At 33.8% G+C, this 19,385-nt stretch overlaps 2 protein-coding genes across 2 annotated transcripts; both read right to left on the bottom strand.

Moving 5' to 3' along the window:
• Window positions 1-490: 490 nt before the first annotated feature.
• Window positions 491-5,460, bottom strand: LOC106139234 (cytochrome P450 CYP12A2). Its single transcript, XM_013340631.2, has 10 exons — window positions 5,141-5,460; window positions 4,361-4,491; window positions 3,869-3,996; window positions 3,576-3,694; window positions 2,884-3,000; window positions 2,373-2,651; window positions 2,138-2,291; window positions 1,839-2,057; window positions 1,470-1,641; window positions 491-905 (listed from the first exon to the last, which is right to left on the bottom strand). Exons 1-10 carry the CDS (start codon window positions 5,197-5,199, stop codon window positions 754-756), a joined length of 1,530 nt encoding a protein of 509 aa, XP_013196085.2. The 5' UTR covers window positions 5,200-5,460; the 3' UTR covers window positions 491-753.
• A 1,557-nt stretch (window positions 5,461-7,017) lies between these two features.
• LOC106139233 (cytochrome P450 CYP12A2) lies at window positions 7,018-13,423 on the bottom strand. The gene is made up of 10 exons (XM_013340630.2): window positions 13,082-13,423; window positions 12,459-12,589; window positions 10,444-10,580; window positions 9,730-9,854; window positions 9,290-9,406; window positions 8,938-9,216; window positions 8,700-8,853; window positions 8,409-8,627; window positions 7,691-7,862; window positions 7,018-7,344 (listed from the first exon to the last, which is right to left on the bottom strand). Exons 1-10 carry the CDS (start codon window positions 13,147-13,149, stop codon window positions 7,193-7,195), a joined length of 1,554 nt encoding a protein of 517 aa, XP_013196084.2. The 5' UTR covers window positions 13,150-13,423; the 3' UTR covers window positions 7,018-7,192.
• Between the last annotated feature and the right edge of the window lie 5,962 nt (window positions 13,424-19,385).

Genomic DNA, 19,385 nt, shown 5'->3' with positions numbered 1-19,385 from the left:
TAGATAAACCGCTAACACTTTGTGTGGCTCGTTCACAATGCGACATCGCGAAAGACTTTCATAGCCCTAATGTGTAAAGTTCTCCTATCTCGACTAACGACTCTGCAATAACAGTTTGTGTTTTAATTTTAAGCTATCCAGCTGTGTTTGAATAAGTTTGAGCCGTTTTTGTTAGAAATAAAATTTAATATTCTTATGTAGAAATTTATTTGCAACTTTTCACAATTTTTGTTATAAACATCGGAAATTCAGGTCTATCAGTAAATATAAGTTTTCCTACATGACCTGGGCAAATTTTGAATATCCTAGTTCAATGCTTGCCAGTTGCTTTGCATGTCTTTGAGACAAGATAGGTACATTACCTACAAAATATAGTTTATCATTTATTTCTCTACTACGAAATAATTTGCTATGTCTTAAGCCACAACTAAGCTAGGCATATTCGAATTATATTTTAACTTTGATGTTAAGATATTCAATCATAAAAAAATTATCAATCTAATTGTTTTTATTATTATTACACGCATAACTTTTCTGTCATTCAGACAGTAAATAAAGAATGCTGTAATTATAGCGATAAATTTAAATCTGCAATAAAGTGACCTAAAACTAAGTATCTCAATTTCTTTCACATTATTCAAAGTAAAGATGTGACATAAAAAGTATATTCTAATCAATCTACGTGTAAGTATAAATGATAATTTTTATCTCTGGTCACTGTTTCACACTTTAGTTTATCTGAGAACTTATTCTTCAAACATCCTTTAAAACAAAATTATACGGCGCCGATGCATAATTCAGTGTGGTTTGTGTAACTTTCAGGGGTGGACCTAACCACTCCACTCTGAAGTTCTGCATGAGTCTTGCGAGGAATGTTTGAATTTCTAACTCGGCTATGCGACGTCCTGAAATTTTCGAAATATTTACAACAATTTAGACAACGCGACTAATATATTAAAAATATCATATGCAAATCGCACATCTCTGATTGATGACGCTCATGCTATCCTACAGTATACTTTGTAAGACATCCACAAGATAGTCTTCTTCCTCCGGGCTTTAGTCCCGGTTGCATCTCCAGCTCTCTGGAGAGGAGCCCAGGGTATGCCTTTGACCATGGATCCTGGATTGGTTGAATCAGGTTTTATCACATCAACAAGATAGTTTGTTATTAACTATACTAAAGTGACAAAAACTTTCTTTAATAGTTGATTATCCGATATCTCCAACTTCTAATTGGTTGAATCAGGTTTTATCACATCAACAAGATAGTTTGTTATTAACTATACTAAAGTGACAAAAACTTTCTTTAATAGTTGATTATCCGATATCTCCAACTTCTAGGACGTTCAAGGCAAGCGTGAATAGGCATTTTAGAGTGTCACCGTAGATCTCATTTTCCTCATCATCAAGCAGATTTTCGTCAGAACAGAACAGAAACTTTTCAATACAAAATAAATTATATTTACCTATGCACATACGAACTCCGAAACCAAACGGCATATTTGCAAATGGGTGCGCATTTCCATGATACATTGTGTCACCTTTAGGGACAATCCATCTTTCGGGTAAGAACTCTTTAGCATGAATATAGTGCTCCTCAAGCTTGGACATATCCTGATGCATGAGAATTACGTGCACCTGAAAGAGAAAGTAAATTTATTTCTTGATCATATAATGTGGTAGTTACATCATTAGCATCAAGGCAGTCTTTGTGTTTTATTTGTAAGTACTTTTATTTACAATTTTATTCTTCAGAGCTGAAAGTTTTAATTTATGATTGGCTCACAAACTAGCCATTTTTAATATAAAAATAAGTTTTTTTAGAAACAACTTACGCCTTTGGGAATTTTGTAACCTAGAATATTGTAATCCTTTTTGGCAGCCCGTGCATTTCCAGAAACCACAGGCATAAGTCTTAAGGACTCTTTAATGCAAGCTCTAAGGTACGGCCTTTTATCTTCGTTACTCGTCGACAAAATCTCTTCGCGCAGCTTCTCTTGTTTTTCCGGATTACTCGCAAGAAGATAAAGAGTAAACATAATGGTATTTGCTGTCTGAAATAAGACTAATTATGTGATTACCTTATTTTTAGTATAATATCTCATTATTATCTAAAATTGCTGATAATACACACTGTATCAACGCCCGCAAACAACATATCAGAAGCCATTGTTTGAGCAACTTTTTCATCTATTTCTAATAGTTTCTCTAGCACTCCTTTCTCGTCTTCACTTCTTTGATTATTTTTCAGATCTTCTTTTGCTTTATTCACAAAATATTTAGCTAACCTGAAATCGTAAATTATAAAAACAATAATGTGCTCCACTGAGATGTAACTTGAACGCATTGAAAAGTCTTCTGTGATTTACCTTTCCTGTTCGCTATAAATATGCATGGCTCTTTTATAAGTAGGCGTTGCTATATATCTCCATAAGCTGGGCTTAAAATCCAATTCTTGAGATATATGAAAAACTTCGTGTACAACTTTGATAAGCTGCCTCGCAGGGGAATCTTCTGGAAGATTGGGATCTAAGCAATTCAGGCGGCCACCTAGAGCCACCACTCCTATTGATTCCAAGGCCCAAAGATTCATTTCAACGTCAAATTTTGATTTTAACATATTGTCATCTCCTCTTATGGATTTCATCCTAAAATTAAAAAGATCACAAAGCATTGAAATTCATTTTAAATTCCTATTGCCTCTAAGCCAAATGGTTTCGGGTTCGATAGGTAAAATAACTTTTCTTATTAGCCTGGGTCAATATTTATTATAAAATACCTAGTATAGGTGAGCTAACTCAACTAAATATACTAATATCTCGAAGTAAGCCTCAAACTTACTAACTCAATTTGGTATAATTTGTATTAAAAAAATTGTACCTTGTGATCATTTCATTGGCAACTTCATCAAGTGCTGAGGTGTACAGCTTTATAGTTTTGGGTTGCATTAAAACTGGATTGACTGTAGACCTAAACTTTTTCCAAGTGTCGCCATGACTGAAAATAAATTAAGCTACAATGTTAGTAGTTCAGTTCTTTTTCTGATATAGTAAAACTGTAGCTGATAAGAAATTTTCATTAGATGGAATTCTGGAATTTAATATATGTGAGCGTTAGTTCTTCAAACATTACCAAAACAAAAGTCGTTCAGAAAATAAATACTTACATTTCGGCATTATACAACAACAAAACAAAACAGTTTGAACCAAACAAAACAGTCCGTAAGGTTGCACCTTACAGACGGTCATAACCTTGTCTTAAGAAAGTTATGGTATTAGGGCCAGGAGTGACTCCGATAGGTATGTTATCGATTCCGCATTTTATATACCATCGATAAACCGTTGAAGTAGTGTTATGTTATAAATACATATAGTCACGTCTATATCCTTTGCGAAGTAGACAGTCTTCAAAAGACTCAAAGGCCACGTTCAGCTTCGGCTTTAAGATAGAATTGTGATACAAATAGTGGCAGGTTGCCAGCCAGAAACCACGCGGCACATTTATTTTATTGGAATAATAATTTTGTGCTTGACGATCTCATTAACAAGACCCAATTTACAAGTATTTCTTACTCAGAGATCAGTCCCATTGGTTCTGTGCTCTTTTTCTCCTTATATTTGTAAGTAGATCTGTAATAATCAAGTGATTGAAACCCTGGACGTTCTGGTAACCAATTTTCTCCTCTTAGTATCTGTGATTAAAAAAAAACAACTAAGTAGTATTTGAAGAAATTTTTTTATTGATGATTTCAGTTATAATTTTTTTATGTTTTATTATTATTGTGCTTTTTGCTTATTATACTTTTCTAAGGGTGTCGAAATATAACTTGAAAGTTTCAAAATAATTAAGTTACCATAAGACTTACCTGTGCCACACTTTCGGCATCAAATAACAAAACCATAGGTTTTCTACCTAGTAGTCTGTCTAATCTTACTATAGGTCCATATAAATCCAATGCTTTCTTAGCAAAATCGTTGGTTTCATAAAATATACCTGCAATGTTTTACAATAAATAGTTAAAGGTACACGAGAAATGGTTGTTAATCACCATCTCATGGAGATATATAAACAAAAATTATATATGTATCTCTCTTTGAAAATATTCATTCTACTTGATTTTTATCACATTTAGCTTGAAATTACCTTTTGTACCACATTTATATCCGCGAATGTTACATTTAGAATATTCAAGAATCTTATTGCCCGTGCAAGACTACGACGACATTTCAACATGTCTCTTATTTTCATTTGAACCAAAAAAAAACCTTAGATTAAAAGGGAAATCCTTCAAACTTTTGACTTGACAAAGTCTGTAAAATCCTTTTTTTTAAACTTTCAAACTGGAACAGAATATCACCTCCAGGTAAAAAGTGATGGATCTGTCCAATTATGGGTAGAGCTCGAGGCCCGGGGATCTCCTCCCATGGCTTCGCTTCCACCTTCAGATCTTGGTGTTCATTCACCGCAGCTGCGTTTACTGCTGCATTTCTGTATTAAATATTTAATTGTGTCACCACTATTAAATTCCAAATTGAAACTTTGACGGCCTCTGTGGCGCAGCGGTAGTGCGCTTGTCTGTGTCACCGGAGGTCCCGGGTTCGAATCCCGGCCAGGGTATGATGAGAAACGAACTTTCTCTGATAGTCCTGGAACTTGGATGTTTATCTATATAAGTATTTATTATAAATATAGTATCGTTGAGTTAGTATCCCGTAACACAAATTTCGAACTTACTTCGAGGCTAACTCAATCTGTGTAAATTGTCCCGTACCTATATATTTATTTATTTATATTTATTAACATAGGGCGCATCTTAATGTCTCAATTATTTCTACTGTTGAGTTCGTCTATTTCACCGCTATGTGTATACATATAATCACGTCAATCATGCATGAACATGACGTCACATGAAAAAAAAACAAAATTTTAGTAATATTAAGTAATATAAATTTAATATGTTTTATCATGACTAGTAATTTAGAGTTGGCATCTAAAATGCTTTCCAAATACTGTTAACCAACTGTTAAAATGTACTTGTTTACACCGCGTGGTTTAACTAACACAAAACGATTGTTTTCCGGTGCTTGGCTATAAAGAAAGCCAAAATTGCGTGTTATTGTGTGATATTTTCGTATACCTTTGTAATAGTAGACTCCTACTCGCTGTCAACACAGGCCTCAACTTACACGTTTGCATATTGACACAAACTAATCAAACACTCTTAATAAAACACAGATATAAATAAACAAGTTATCAGCCCACTATCAGCGAATACCATTATTTGTATCACTATTGTTCAAATTTATCACAATAAAAGTGAACACTTATATGTATCATAACATTAATTATAATATCACATATGATCATATAACTTTTAATTGGATTCAACACATAAGATGATCAACGTATTGCGTTTATACAACTCATAATTGTGAGGAAAACTAACATCAAACGACTCTTAAAACTTGTTGGTTTGTGTTTTAACCTTGCATATCTTACAATAAAAAGATAATACGAGTATGGTTAGACCGGATTATATTCACGCTATAGTGGATTCTGTCGTCTAGGCAAATGAGTTCAAAATGAAAAGTTTTAGTAGTTAAAGTAGGGGTCAGGTAGTACCGAGTCTACATACTAACAACACTCACGGTATCGTTCAGCTGTTAACACAAAGCTTTTAAGTCTAGCAAGAACAGGATGTAGATAGTTAATAGATTGCAATATGAAAGAAATAATTTTAAGATCACATTCCTTTGCAAGGGAACCTAACACATATTGAAACATGGAATCTGGACTTGATAAGTGTGCCCTTAGTCTCCTTTAACTCCTTTATGAAGTGGTTCTATTCTAAATGCTGGGACCATACCACACATTTTGCCTCTATAACTAAAATTTTGAAATTTGTGCTAAGTTTTCAACAGGTCTTAGTACTTACTAAAGATATCTAAGTAAGCTTGCAGACAGATGGAAAGAAAACAAAACAACGGATTATTAATAAATTAATACGCGTCGATAGCGTTTATTAAGAAGGTATATTATTAGTACCATATTGAACTCATAACAATGAACTGATACTGTGTTATCTCAAATTGTACTTTTTGCTGATTACAAAATCAAACATCAAATTATTGCAAGATCACTGACTTCGGTGTTGTTTTGACGCACAACGTTTAAATTCTTGAAAGATAATACCTAATAGGGTTTTTATAATAATTTGTTTGTATGTAAACTTTTTATTGCACAAAAAGAATGCAAAAAAATATTCGTACAATGGCGGACTTATCCCAAGTAGGATTTCTTCCAGTCAACACAACTATAATAGCAATATCCCAAATACAAAAGGCTGAGCAGATAAAAAACACATAAATTTATTAATTATTTCAACAAACTCTCATAAATAATATATTCTTAAACATTCATAAATAAAATTATGTAAACTCAAGTATCAGATGCATCAGAAAATAGTATTTTGATTACTTTATTTTTCATTTCGACACTGTAAAAAAGTGATCAAATCGATAGTGATGTTTAGTTTTAGAAGTCTCTCATAGATGGCGTTAAAGACTGTTTCGTCGATATAAAAATTTCCATCGTTTGCTAGAGGACTTCCTCTAGTTGTTCCAATATTTGTATCCCACTATTGATTTCATTTCGAACACCACTGTTGTATGTTGCCTTTGCTTGACTCTGTGCCAAATCACCATTGTCCATTGCTCTTTCATCTGTTTTAACTAACACTATCAGGGAATCCTGTGTACCTATCTCATGCCGTACATTTATGTATGAAGCATAAGCCGATGGCTTCTCGGAAAAAAAATGCCAGCTGCTTTAAATTTTTGAACAACAGAAAGGCGTGTTACTCGCAAGGACAGTTCCATTAAGCCATCAATTTTGAAAGATTTTGCGTGTTAAAAATTCAACACATAGTCCTGTTTTTATTATTCTTTGATGGGTAAATTAGGTAATGTAATAAAACATATAGTTTTTTTTAGAAATTATAATTATTAAATTAAAGTAATACAATGAATAATAAGCGTGTTTTCAATATACTCGTATAAATACTAAATGCTTTAAAAATTATTACTATACACTTGGAATGAACTGTACGATTATTTTGTCGAAAAGTTACATTCCCTTTTTCATTCGAATTATTAGTAGTAACTAATAGTAACTAAAAATGATTTTGGTTTTACACATCTTTTAAAATAAAATTATACGGTGCTGTTGCATAATTTAGTGAGGTAAGTGTCACTTTCAGGGGTGGACCGAACCACTCCACTTTGAAGTTCTGTATTAGATGTGCAAGGAATGTCTGGATTTCTAGCTCAGCTATGCGGCGACCTGGAATATTTTTGAATATTTATTATTAATATCTATCAAATTCAGATAACAAATAAGCCCTCTTGACTTCACATGAAATACAATACAAATTATCTTTATTACACAAAAAAAAAATATGTAGTAGAATCATACACAGTTCTTTTTAAATATATTTCCAGCATAATACGTAAGTATTATACACTTGCTTAGTGTATTTACGTAAAACTGAACAATTTTGTTAAAAACAGTTCACTGTTGCTTGTACTTTTTTACAAGAGGCAAAAGATAATTTCGACATTCATTACTCCGATGTTAAATTTTGTTGGCATAAATACTTAAATAATGATTAAATTAAACTAATATTTACCTATACACATGCGAGTTCCGAAACCAAATGGATTATATGCAAATGGATGAGCGTTTCCATAGTACAGCGGATCGTCTTTTGGGGCGATCCACCTTTCAGGAATAAACTCTTGAGCATTTAGGTAATACTCTTCAGAACACGACATGTCCTGGTGCATGAAGGCAACAAACATCTGAAAATAACTCCAAATAAAAATCTATATAAATGCATGCAATGTTCTAATCTCAACACAGATGAATTAATTTTCTGTTATAAAAATTATAATTGTGTAATCGAAATAAAGGTATTTCGATTACAATTGTATTACAATTTGTATTGAAATCATTGAAATCAAGATCTCAAGTGTTTGACTAACAGAATAAGTCCTTACGAAAAAGACTATATTTTTTTTACTATATAAGTCGTATTTTTGTATAAAAACGATACAAATATTAACAAAAGTTGACTTATCCGCTATGTCAAAGATGAATAAACCCCTTTATAGAGAAAATCAAAAGGCCGAACGCAAGATTTTACCCCAAATCTTTAGAAATCTGATTTTATCTATATATTTTTGACATGGCTGACATTGTAGGCAGTCTCTGTGCCAAATTTATGCTAAGATTTATTTGAACGAAGTTCTTGGAATAGTATTTAACCAGTCTAGAGACTGAATAATAAACACGAAATTGAAATGAGAAATTTATTAAACAGATATATATAAAATAAATCAACTTACGCCTTTGGGGATTTTATAGCCCATAATATTATATTCCTTTGTGGTTTGTCGAATATTTCCATTAACAACAGGCGTAAGTCTCAAAGACTCTTTAACGCAAGCTCTAAGGTACGGTCTTTTATCTTCATGATTGGTTGACAAAATCTCTTCCCGGAGCTTCTCTTGTTTTTCTGGATTAACCGCAAGAAGATAAAGAGTAAATATAATCGTATTTGCTGTCTGAAATAAAGTATAAACATTTATTTTCGAAATAACTTCAAATTAGATTCACAAATTGTTTATAATACATACTGTATCAACACCAGCAAATAACATATCTGATGCCATGATATGCGCTATTTTCTCATCAATATCCAATAGTTTTTCCAATACACCTTTCTCGTCGTCACTCTTTTGTTTATTTTTGAGGTCTTCTTTTGCTTTATTTACAAAATATATCGATAATCTGAAATTATAAAGTCAGAGGATTTATTCAATTTACCTCACTTTGATAAGATATAGATTAAAAATTAAATCGTGTACAGTATACCTTTCCTGTTCACTATAAATGTGCATGGCTTTTTTGAAAGTAGGCGTTGCAAAGTATCTCCACAAACTGGGCTTAAAATCTAGTTCTTCAGCTACTTTAAATATATCATGCACGACTCTTATCAGCTGCCTCGCAGGAGCATCTTCTGGAAGTTTCGGATCAAAGCAATTCAACCGACCTCCGAGGGCCACAACTCCTATTGATTCTAAGGCCCATAGATTCATTTCAACGTCAAACTTTGTTTTTAACATGTTATCTTCTCCTCTAACGGATTTTATCCTAAAAATTAAAATCTTCATTAAGCATTGAAACTAAGTTAAATTAATGAAACGAAGGATAAATAAATAAGTACCTCTTAATCATATCTTGAGCAACTTCGTCAAGAGCTGATCTGTACAGTTTTATAGTCTTAGGTTGCAATAACACTGGATTGACTGCAGACCTGAATCTTTTCCAAGTGTCACCATGACTGAAAATAAATGTTGAAATCAGTTTATCCTAGGATGATTAAAATAGAGAGAGATAGATACAAACATTATATCTTATCTTTATCCCTTACGGGGACGACAAAGGTAATGATAAAAGTAAAAGTATCGCAAAAGACACTAAATTGAGATTTAAATAATGTAGGTTGCTCATCGCTTTAAAGAAAATTCCCTTATCGCTTTAAAGAATTTCCTTTCATTGAGTTTAACAATCAGCATGACCATTACATTGAGTTTTACAAGAAGCAGCTGACACGCGCATTTTTTTTTCAGACCAGCGCGAAAGCTTATTTTATATTTTACTAACTCTGTAATCAGTCCTGTTGGCTCGCCTGTCTTTTCGCCAGTTCCTTTATATTTGTAGGTAGATCTGTAATACGCTAGAGATTGAAATCCTGGACGTACAGGTAACATATTCTCACCCCGAAGTATCTATAAAAAATATAATGTACTTTAAACTTTAACAGTAAATAACTAAAATTGACTAACACCGAAACATTGTATATTGACTTTTGTTTAGTTGTCATAAACTTAATATTTGCGTTCACAAGTTCAAACAGTTGTATTTGTTTACTATGAATTCAAAAAATATTAATCATGTTGAAGTTTCAAATATTAAAAATGGATTAATGTTAAAAAACATGGCAGTTTTAGCTTTGCACTTTTCAAAATAAAAAATTTAATATATAAATAAAGTGTCAATGAATTACACCTAAAACATCTATTAGACATATCTAACATGACATAATGAAATATTTTCGCGATACAATAAAAATACAGTTGTAGCGGGAGCGATGATTCGGCTCGACCGTCACCAAAGGGAAGATCTTCGGCCAGGCTGTCTGTGATGCCGGGGGACCAGGGCTCCGACGATGTTGTGTCGGAAATTGTATATATGATCCAATCCTTAAAATCTTTGCCTACGCGATTAAGAAAAATCTCGCTGCTATTGGCTGAGCGCGTCATTTTATTCGCTAATTTGTCGTGTGGCATTCAGTAATGAAGTTATATTAATTCTTACTTGGGCTGCACTTTCTGCATCGAACAACAAAACCATAGGTTCTCTGCCCAGCAGTCCATCTAGTCGTACCATTGGACCGTACAATTCGTATGCTTTCCTAGCATAATCGTTTCGGGTTGTGGTATTATAAAATATGCCTGTAATAAAAAATACAAGATAGCCCCAAAGTTAGTTCGAGACATGTGTTATGGGATACTAACTTAAACATACTGTATTTTATTCTTAAATACATCCAAAGATGCATTTAATAGGCGCCGTGTGGTTTTCGGCACCAATTGAAAATAATAGGACCACTCCATCTCTTTCCCATGGATGTCGTAGGCGACTAAGGGATAGGCTTATAAACTTGAGATTCTTCTTGTAGGCGATGGGCTAGCGACCTGTCACTATTTGAATCTCAATTCTGTCATATACAACCGATAGTGGCCTATCAGTATTCTCAAGACTGTTGGCTCTGTCTACCTCCCATAGTATAGTACCTATATATAATACGTGATTATATATATCCATTTAATAGATATATTGCCAAGACCGAGCCGACGGACCGCATAGCACGCGCGACGCTGCTATTATGGCGCGATAAACTATCGCTGTTTCGCTTTTCATTATGATGTGCAATGAGACAGCGATAGTTTATCGTACGATAAACCAGAGGCGCGACCATGCAACGGGTGCTGGTGCTTATCCGAAGTGCACAATATGTCAGCCTAATTGATCTCCGCAACTTTTACAGGGGAATCTAGCCCTTAAGGGATTATGGTTACACACTCATTTGCCTAGTGCAGGTTTCCTCACAATATTTTTCCTAACTGTTAGAGTATCGATTAGCTAAAAATCTAATGTAGCGTGGAAAAGGATCATTGGTAAATGGCGGCGGAAGGATTTGAACCAGTGTCTCCCTATGCATCGTTTTTTTATTCAGTCACTTTAACTGTTTGACCACTGACGTTAATTTGTTTCTTTGTAGTGTAATTGTAGGTCAAATTTATTTTGAACTGACATAAACTTACTGATCCCAAAATATCAGAAAAACTCACAAATAATTCTAATTCCGATTTCTGTAAAAAAAACATTACATTCAAATAATTTCAGGCTTTTGAAAATCATCAAGTGGAATTTTATCTGTTTCGTCAAAGTGTAATATAAAAAATAGGTGGGCTATTTATTTATATTTGACAACAGTATCTCACCTCTTACGAAAGCGATAATGTTTTGCTTATTCGAGGTGACTAAACATTATTTGTTCGTGATCATTTTGTCGATATCTAATTATAGTGCAATGTGTAGTCATAGAACCAAACATACATTTAGTGCCGTGTGATTTTCCGTAGTATCGTGTGGTTGCCGGCACTTTAACATCCAACCACTTCATATCTTTCCTATAGATGTCATAGAAGGCGATCGGCTTATTTTAAGATGACTCTTGTAAGCGATGGGCTAGCAACCTGTCACTACTTGAATCTCAATTCCATCATAAAGCCCATACAACTAAACGTGGCCTTTCAATCTTTTAAGACTATTGGCTGTGTCTACCCCGCAAGGGATTTATTTAGATATCTAAAGCAATGGACTAAACAAAGCGTTTTCAAACTTGCTGCGGTGAGTTTGCGTCTAGCATTGTGCTGATAACCGTTACAGTAGATAACTGTTGCAATTTAACTGTAACTGAAAGTAATAGATGGTACGAACGCGGCCCGCGAACTTGCTATAAACGTTATAAATACATACATAATCACGGCCTTGCGGGGTAGACAGAGTCAACAATCTTGAGCTGTTTGGCTTGATGATAGAATTAAGATTCAAATAGCGACAGGTTGCCCATCGCCTAAAAGAAGAATCCCAAGTTTATAAGCCAATCCCTTAGTCGCTTTTTACTACATCTGTGGAAAGAGATGGAGTAGTCCTATTATTTTTTCTCTTGGTGCCGGACACCACACGGCACGGCTTGTTATATATAACGTTTATAGTATGTATGTATGTAAATTTCAACAAAAAAATAAAATAAATAATATGACCTCCAGGTAAAAAGTGGTGTATTTGTCCGATCAAGGGAAGAGCCGAAGGGCCGGGTATCTCCTTCCATGGCTTCCCTTCCACCTTCACGTCTTGGTGTTCATTCACTGCAGCTGAGTTTACGGCTACATATCTGAATCAAAATTATCTATATTTAACTATACTTTTAGTCAAGATCTAAACTTATTAAACCTTGTTCTTCAATTAAGAAGTACCTATTCTCAATTTTATCCAAATCAAATCACATTACTACATATTTTACATACAAATAGTCACGTGTATATCCCTTGCGTGGTAGACAGAGCTAATAGTCTCGAAAAGACTGAAAGGTCACGTTTGGCTGAATGGATTTATGATATAATTGTGATTTAAATACTTACAGGTTGCTAGCCCATCGCCTACAAGAGAAATCCCATGATTATAAGCCTATCCCTTGGTCGCCTTTAACGACAACCATAGGAAAGATACGGAGTGGTTCTTTTCTAAAGCGTCGGTTACAACGCGGCACAGTTAAAGTGACAATTATTAACAGATGTTTACAAAATATGTAGGTAAGTAAATACATAACGCATAACCTAAAAACACTTGAGCGTTTCTAAATAAACAGAGTATTTGCATTATTTACCTCTGCAAAGGAAGCTTACTCCAACTTACAGTCGACGTCAACACAGATCTTAACTTACACGACTGCATATTGGCACAAACTAATCGACTACCGACGAAACACGGGTTATAAAGAACATAAAAAGAAGGTATCAGATTATCAGCCTGCTATCACAACTGTTCACATCATTACACTTCAAAATGATCAAAACAGAAAAACAGTTATAGATTAAATTGACTGTCAATGAAAGCCTTTATACGTATCACCGTGATACAATTGTTTTGTTTATACTGGATTAAACATATTGATAGTCAAGTTAAAACAACACACAACATTGCGTTTCTACGCGCAACTGGCAAGGAACATTCGGCATCGCGCCGGGCCCCAAAACTACACCGGTTTATAAATATCTAGTAACCTTGACAAGTCCAGCAAGATAAGGTCATAAATGTGGCTGATACTGTTAACACCATTTAGATTCTATCATGAAAGTGAAGAAGATCAAATTCGAATGGCATCTTTTGATTTTGTTAGTGTTAGCGCGGGGAATTTTTTGTTTACAGGAAAAATCAAATCAATATACATGTATACCTATGCTAATTATACTTACATATTCGTAAATAAACTAAGTCATAAAAAATAGGTACTTCATTGTAAGTTTTACTGGCAGGTAAGTACCTACTAATGACCGCGGTAAGTAAAAAAATTAAAAATAATTAATTGTAAATACGATTGTTGCTATGTCGAAAATAAGCTGTCTTGTGCTTCAAGCGCCAATGGATCGCTAAAATAGAAAGTTAAAGATATTGAACATACTACCTAAGGGAATTATGATTTAAGATAGCCACAAGTAAAAACTTGTAATACTTTTGGGATTGTAGTTTTTTGGATAAATCTAATAAGTCAGTGGTGAATGGTGAAACACAGAAATCGAAGTAATTTTAAATGCACATGTCGCAGCTGATACAAAAGCCACCGTCTAATGAAATTAAAACGTTCACCACCGCGGCGCTAGGTGCGCTTTGTTTTCAATATGGCGTCAACTAGCCGGTGTACCTGATTGATTTACGATATTTTTTGGGAAGACAGTAGTAAATATACGGTCCTTTGTAGTGTTATTAAAGAGAAGTAAAGATATTTATTTATTTAGGAAAGATGTTGATTTTATTATCTTCTTTCTAATACAAAGGTTTTTTTAGATAACAGCAAATAAATAATGCGATATATATTTCGCAGTTGTAAATGAAAAGAGATGATGAGATGAAAAAAAAAAAAGTAATCTGTTGTTAATTTTTAAATAACGTACGCATAAATATACATTTTTTTTATATTATGTATATGTCTAATTGATGACGACATTTCTTAAAATAGATTGTACTTACAAAAATATGCTAAATATGATTAATATCTCAAAACTATATTGATTTCTATAGCGACGATGTTACCAATAGATAAACCATATCAAATCATAACAAAAATGGTCAAGTGCGAGTTAATCTCACCCACCCAGGGTTAGGTACGAACTAGTGGGTAACTTATTTTTGAGACAATGTTTTTCTCATTTCATAAAAATAAATCGGTATTTATCGGTTTCAATAAAGTATCTTGCTTATGTACATATGTAAAAATTTACATAATTTTTTGCAAAATTTGCATTTGATAGGTAGTCATCACCCAAATGAAAAATAATATATTTTTTTTTAATTAAATCATACTATTTTCTTTTGACGAACGGAACCCTGAAATGTATTGTGTTATCTCGAGTTCTGCGATCAGCGTCTGATAACATAATCACAAGGTCACCACGAGGTGTCTGTCTGTGTATACGAGTATTTTCATTGTAAAAGGGTTAACGTTTGAAGGTATATAAATGTGTCTCGCATCATCTCAAATCATAGTTATAGTAGATCCCGGTTACCTCTTTAGCGAAATAAGGATACATAAAATCATCTCTCCTGGAGGGGCAGGCAGAGACTATGTAGGTATTTTCACTTGCCACGATCTGAACATGGCCTTTCCATCTTTCCAAGACTATTGGCTCTGTCTACCCCACAAGGGATATAGGCGCGACTATATGTTTGTATATATGGCGGCTTTATATCACGCTATGTTTTTCTTCGCCCGGAACATTTCCAACTTTACAAGTTAACATATTAGTGAACTTGTCGTGAAACTAGCAAACTTTTTAATGAGCGCTATTGCGAGCGTTAACAATGTAGTTGTATCGTTTAACTAAGTACAACTTACAGAGTTCCCAATATTAACTAACTTTTATTTATATTTTCTTCGCAGTGATTAGTTTTAGTTAATTTTTTTGATTTATATCTTTTTGTATGAAAGGGAATAAATCAAATAACTACTACTAATGACTGAAACGTATACGACTTTCGGTATGTCTACAATACGAAAGTTGTGTCCTTTTCTATGTGGCCCACTCTATCTAATAAATTAAAAAAGCATAAGAGTATCCTGACGTGTTCCCAGTTACATCCCCTGACATTAGGCTTCTGGGCCTGGCACAGAAGAGGAAGGAAATACAAACAAAATAACTTGTACAACCAATCCTTGATTTTTCTATGTTACAAAGGTCTATAGCAACTGTTACTATGGGTAGTAAGTACTATGGTAGCTGTGGTACCTATTGCTGCATTGGTACGTCAGCTGGCTTTGCTTGTCGATAATTAACTAATATCAATAAAGTAGCTTGCCAACAGAAATATTAGTAAGTTAGTAGACTCCTTTACTAAGTTAAATGAAAATAAATATGACAACGAAAAAAAACTCATCATGAAATGGTAAAGCGATGTTTTCCTTAGAAGATACCATTGTTATACAAACAATAACTGAAACAAAAGAATTTTTATCTTGCGGTATAAAATAAAAACTGATGTAAAACAGACATTTAGATATTTTTCAAACTACGGTTGCTTTCTTCAATGACCTTTAAATGATGATGAATAAATGACGTCTAATTTTACAAGGCAATATTTAAGAAATGTCTAAACAAAAGACAATTATATTGTAAAATATTGTTGTTGTAAAAAATATTATTTAAAATATTGTTTTGAAGATGCGTAAGTTATGATTTTGTTTCGTACTCTTATATACTCGTAACGAGTTGTTGGTTCCATATGGTATCCTGATCCCCCTACGTTCATGCACTTTTTCTGAGCTCCGACCAATGCGCGGATTTATTTACATGTTTACGGGAAAACTGAAGTCATGACTCAAGTCATCCTGTGACCACGGTCGGTGTAACCAGGTCGAAACGTTGGCAACAAAATCGGTATGTTCATTCGCATTAATTCTCAATTGCATATATTAATAATCATACAACGCGAAAATTTAAAATTATTTAATTACAAGTTAATTATTTACAACCATAATATTAAACACAAATACCATGTACCTTATCTTGCCTCATTCGATACACTAAATCTTGCGACAAAATTTAAGTAGATTGTCTATTTATAAGTTTAAACTACCTATATATGTAAATGTAAAACGGTTTTAATAGCTCTCAAAATAAATAATAACGAACAAAGGTAAATAAACGCCAAACATAAACAAAATTGTATTCTTCTAGTAAACAACGTACAAAATAAATGTTCAGATTATTGGAGCGTATAACTTCCTTGTATTGTAACAAATTACGGACATAGAACGAACGAATTAATCCACAGATTTATTAAGCTACTCTTCTGATAACAAAATGGATTTCCTTTGTCCGTCCGTCCATCATTTTATCGATGATGTAAAGATTTTCTGTTATTAGTTATTAAGGTTGTAATTTATTTTCCCTTTACTAAGGTAAATTCTTGGTTTACATAATGTTATACTATCTTTGAAATTTCAAATTGAGAATGTAAATACACTTTTAGAAATATAAATATACTGATTCTTAATTTAATACGCAAAACATTTAAATCCAAAACTGTTATTGCGAAAGATGAAATAAATACAATCCATTTAGGTACAATTGAAACCATGGCTCCAAAAATTGACTGAAATTGCTAACAAACTATTCATTTAATGACTGGAGTGTATACTCCAATAATGTAAATAATTTAATATTCCAATTCTACATACACGGTTGATAATTTATTTCCAATACGTGGAAACAGAGTGACCCATGATTGCCAATTTAATTAACTGGACCATACCATAAACGATTTTAGTTTCCAATATGTAGGTACATTCCTGATGGGCTAATTAGCTATCTGATTACGTCATGGGATGTTGTCTCAATACCAGTGTTGTTTTCATTATCCTACAAATTGTATTATTATCCTGAAATTGTGTAAGGACATACTGATGTATGTCCTTACACAATTTCAGGATAATAATCTAACTCCCACTACTCAAAAAATAATGCACTGATTACTATCAGTAATAATCATATTACTGATAGTAATCAGTGCATTATTTTTTGCAATGCAAAATGCAAAAATTATAAAAAAATATTTTGTTGATACTAATAGTCGAATAACCGAGATACTTGGAAAACCCTCTCTTATGAGTAAGGACTCAAACTTTGAGGCGAACTCGATCTGTGTAATTTGTACATATACATATATTTACTACTACTATGAATAAATAAATAACTAAATACTATGTGTTGTTGTTACATATTCTCAATTGCTGCCTCGGCTTGAAATGCGCTCTTCGATTAACGATGTTTCGGGCTCCACCACCACCGAAACGAAGATAATTCCGCCAGGTTAATGTTACAATCATTTTCAGTTAAACTAATTTCATGCCATCTGTTGTATCTCATCAAAGACCAGGGTTGCTGAGACAATGCTTTTGTCTTTTTAAGTATTGTCTCTTAGAGGAACACGGGCTTCCGAGTCGACTCTTAGTTTTATCTATTTATATGAAGTTATATAATGATATATAAATCCTCGTTCGACAATTTGATAATGTATACATATATACTCTAATCTTACTTGCCCAATTTTTCACTTATTGTACTTTAACCGCCGAGCTTGCATGAAGAGAGTTATGAATGTGGATGAAGCGAAGGAAGTATGCAGAGATCGTGGCAAGTGGATAGAGATAGTCTCTGCCTACTCCTCCGGGAAAGAGGCGTGATTTTATGTATGTATGTACTTTCACAATCCATTTACTCAACCTAAACACTGTAGTTTTGACCAAACCTCCCAAAAACCTTTTACACGTCAAAACAGTACACTAAAAGAGCGATGAAGCTCAAGTCTAGATGGGCATCCATTTATTTTCTCAAGGTAAAACCCTCGAAAGAGCATCACCTAGTGAGGACCAAAGAATAAATAAACAGACGCCACTCACACGCCGTCTCGCCATTTGATTACCTCCAGTACGTGCCACAGAGCCAAGTAATGGCGCCGGGACGTGCGGGGCGGTCGTGCAGTGTTCTGTGGGACGTGCGAAGTGTCGCCTTGATGTAACGTCGGGGGTAATGGCGCCAGGAATCTGCACCGGACCACAATTTTTTACACGCAAAATGATTGTGAGTGGATTTCGGCGGAGAAGGAATTGCTTCATCGCTTCTTCTGGACATCATCTTCTTCTGGCAAGCATTAAAAACTACTTAGGCTAAGTGGTCAAATAATCGCAATCACTTTGAATTTTCATCCAAATAAAAATATATAATTTTCAAAACGACAGCTGAAAATATGACGTTAAGACAATAAAGAGAGAAGGCATTTTCTTAAGATCTTATAAGTCGTCGTCGTAAACTTTCTATTTTTTCACGCCTATTACAACTCTCATATATCTTAATACAAAATTTTGTTGATCGTATATGGTTCGTAAAAGCAGCTTCAAAATTAATCGGCCGTTATCTCCAAAACGTGTCAATTTTCTTTTAGCAAAAATCTTTTGATCCGCGCTAAGCCTGAAAGGTTTGGCCGGCTACAAAAACACGTCGCCCTTTCAACGATTCAAGGGGCCTCACGTAACTTTTGACGCGATTATACACTGGTACAGTCACGAACATTTGTTGTGTTATTTTTTTGATAAAAAAAATATTTATAAAATATGAAGTATAAGAAAATCTTCATAACTTAAGCATCCGTCGAAAGGTTAAGGTGCCCGAATGAAACAAGAATAAAATAAAAAAGGTTGATGCACAAGGTGGCGCATGTTCAAATTCTACCGCAGCTGCGTAGGTATCAATGACCTTTTTTTCCAGTTATATTATTATTTTTACATTAGTTTAGTTGCTAACCGATGCTTTTACGATGAGTGACGAAACCGGCACAGTCGCCTTCAAAAACATTCGCCCTCTCAGCGATTGAAGAGTCTCACGTAAATGTTGACGCGATTATACACTGGTGCAAAC

The sequence above is a fragment of the Amyelois transitella genome, chromosome 6 (assembly GCF_032362555.1).
Source record: "Amyelois transitella isolate CPQ chromosome 6, ilAmyTran1.1, whole genome shotgun sequence".
Lineage (NCBI taxonomy): Eukaryota > Metazoa > Arthropoda > Insecta > Lepidoptera > Pyralidae > Amyelois > Amyelois transitella.
This window is presented reverse-complemented; position numbering and strand designations above follow the sequence as displayed.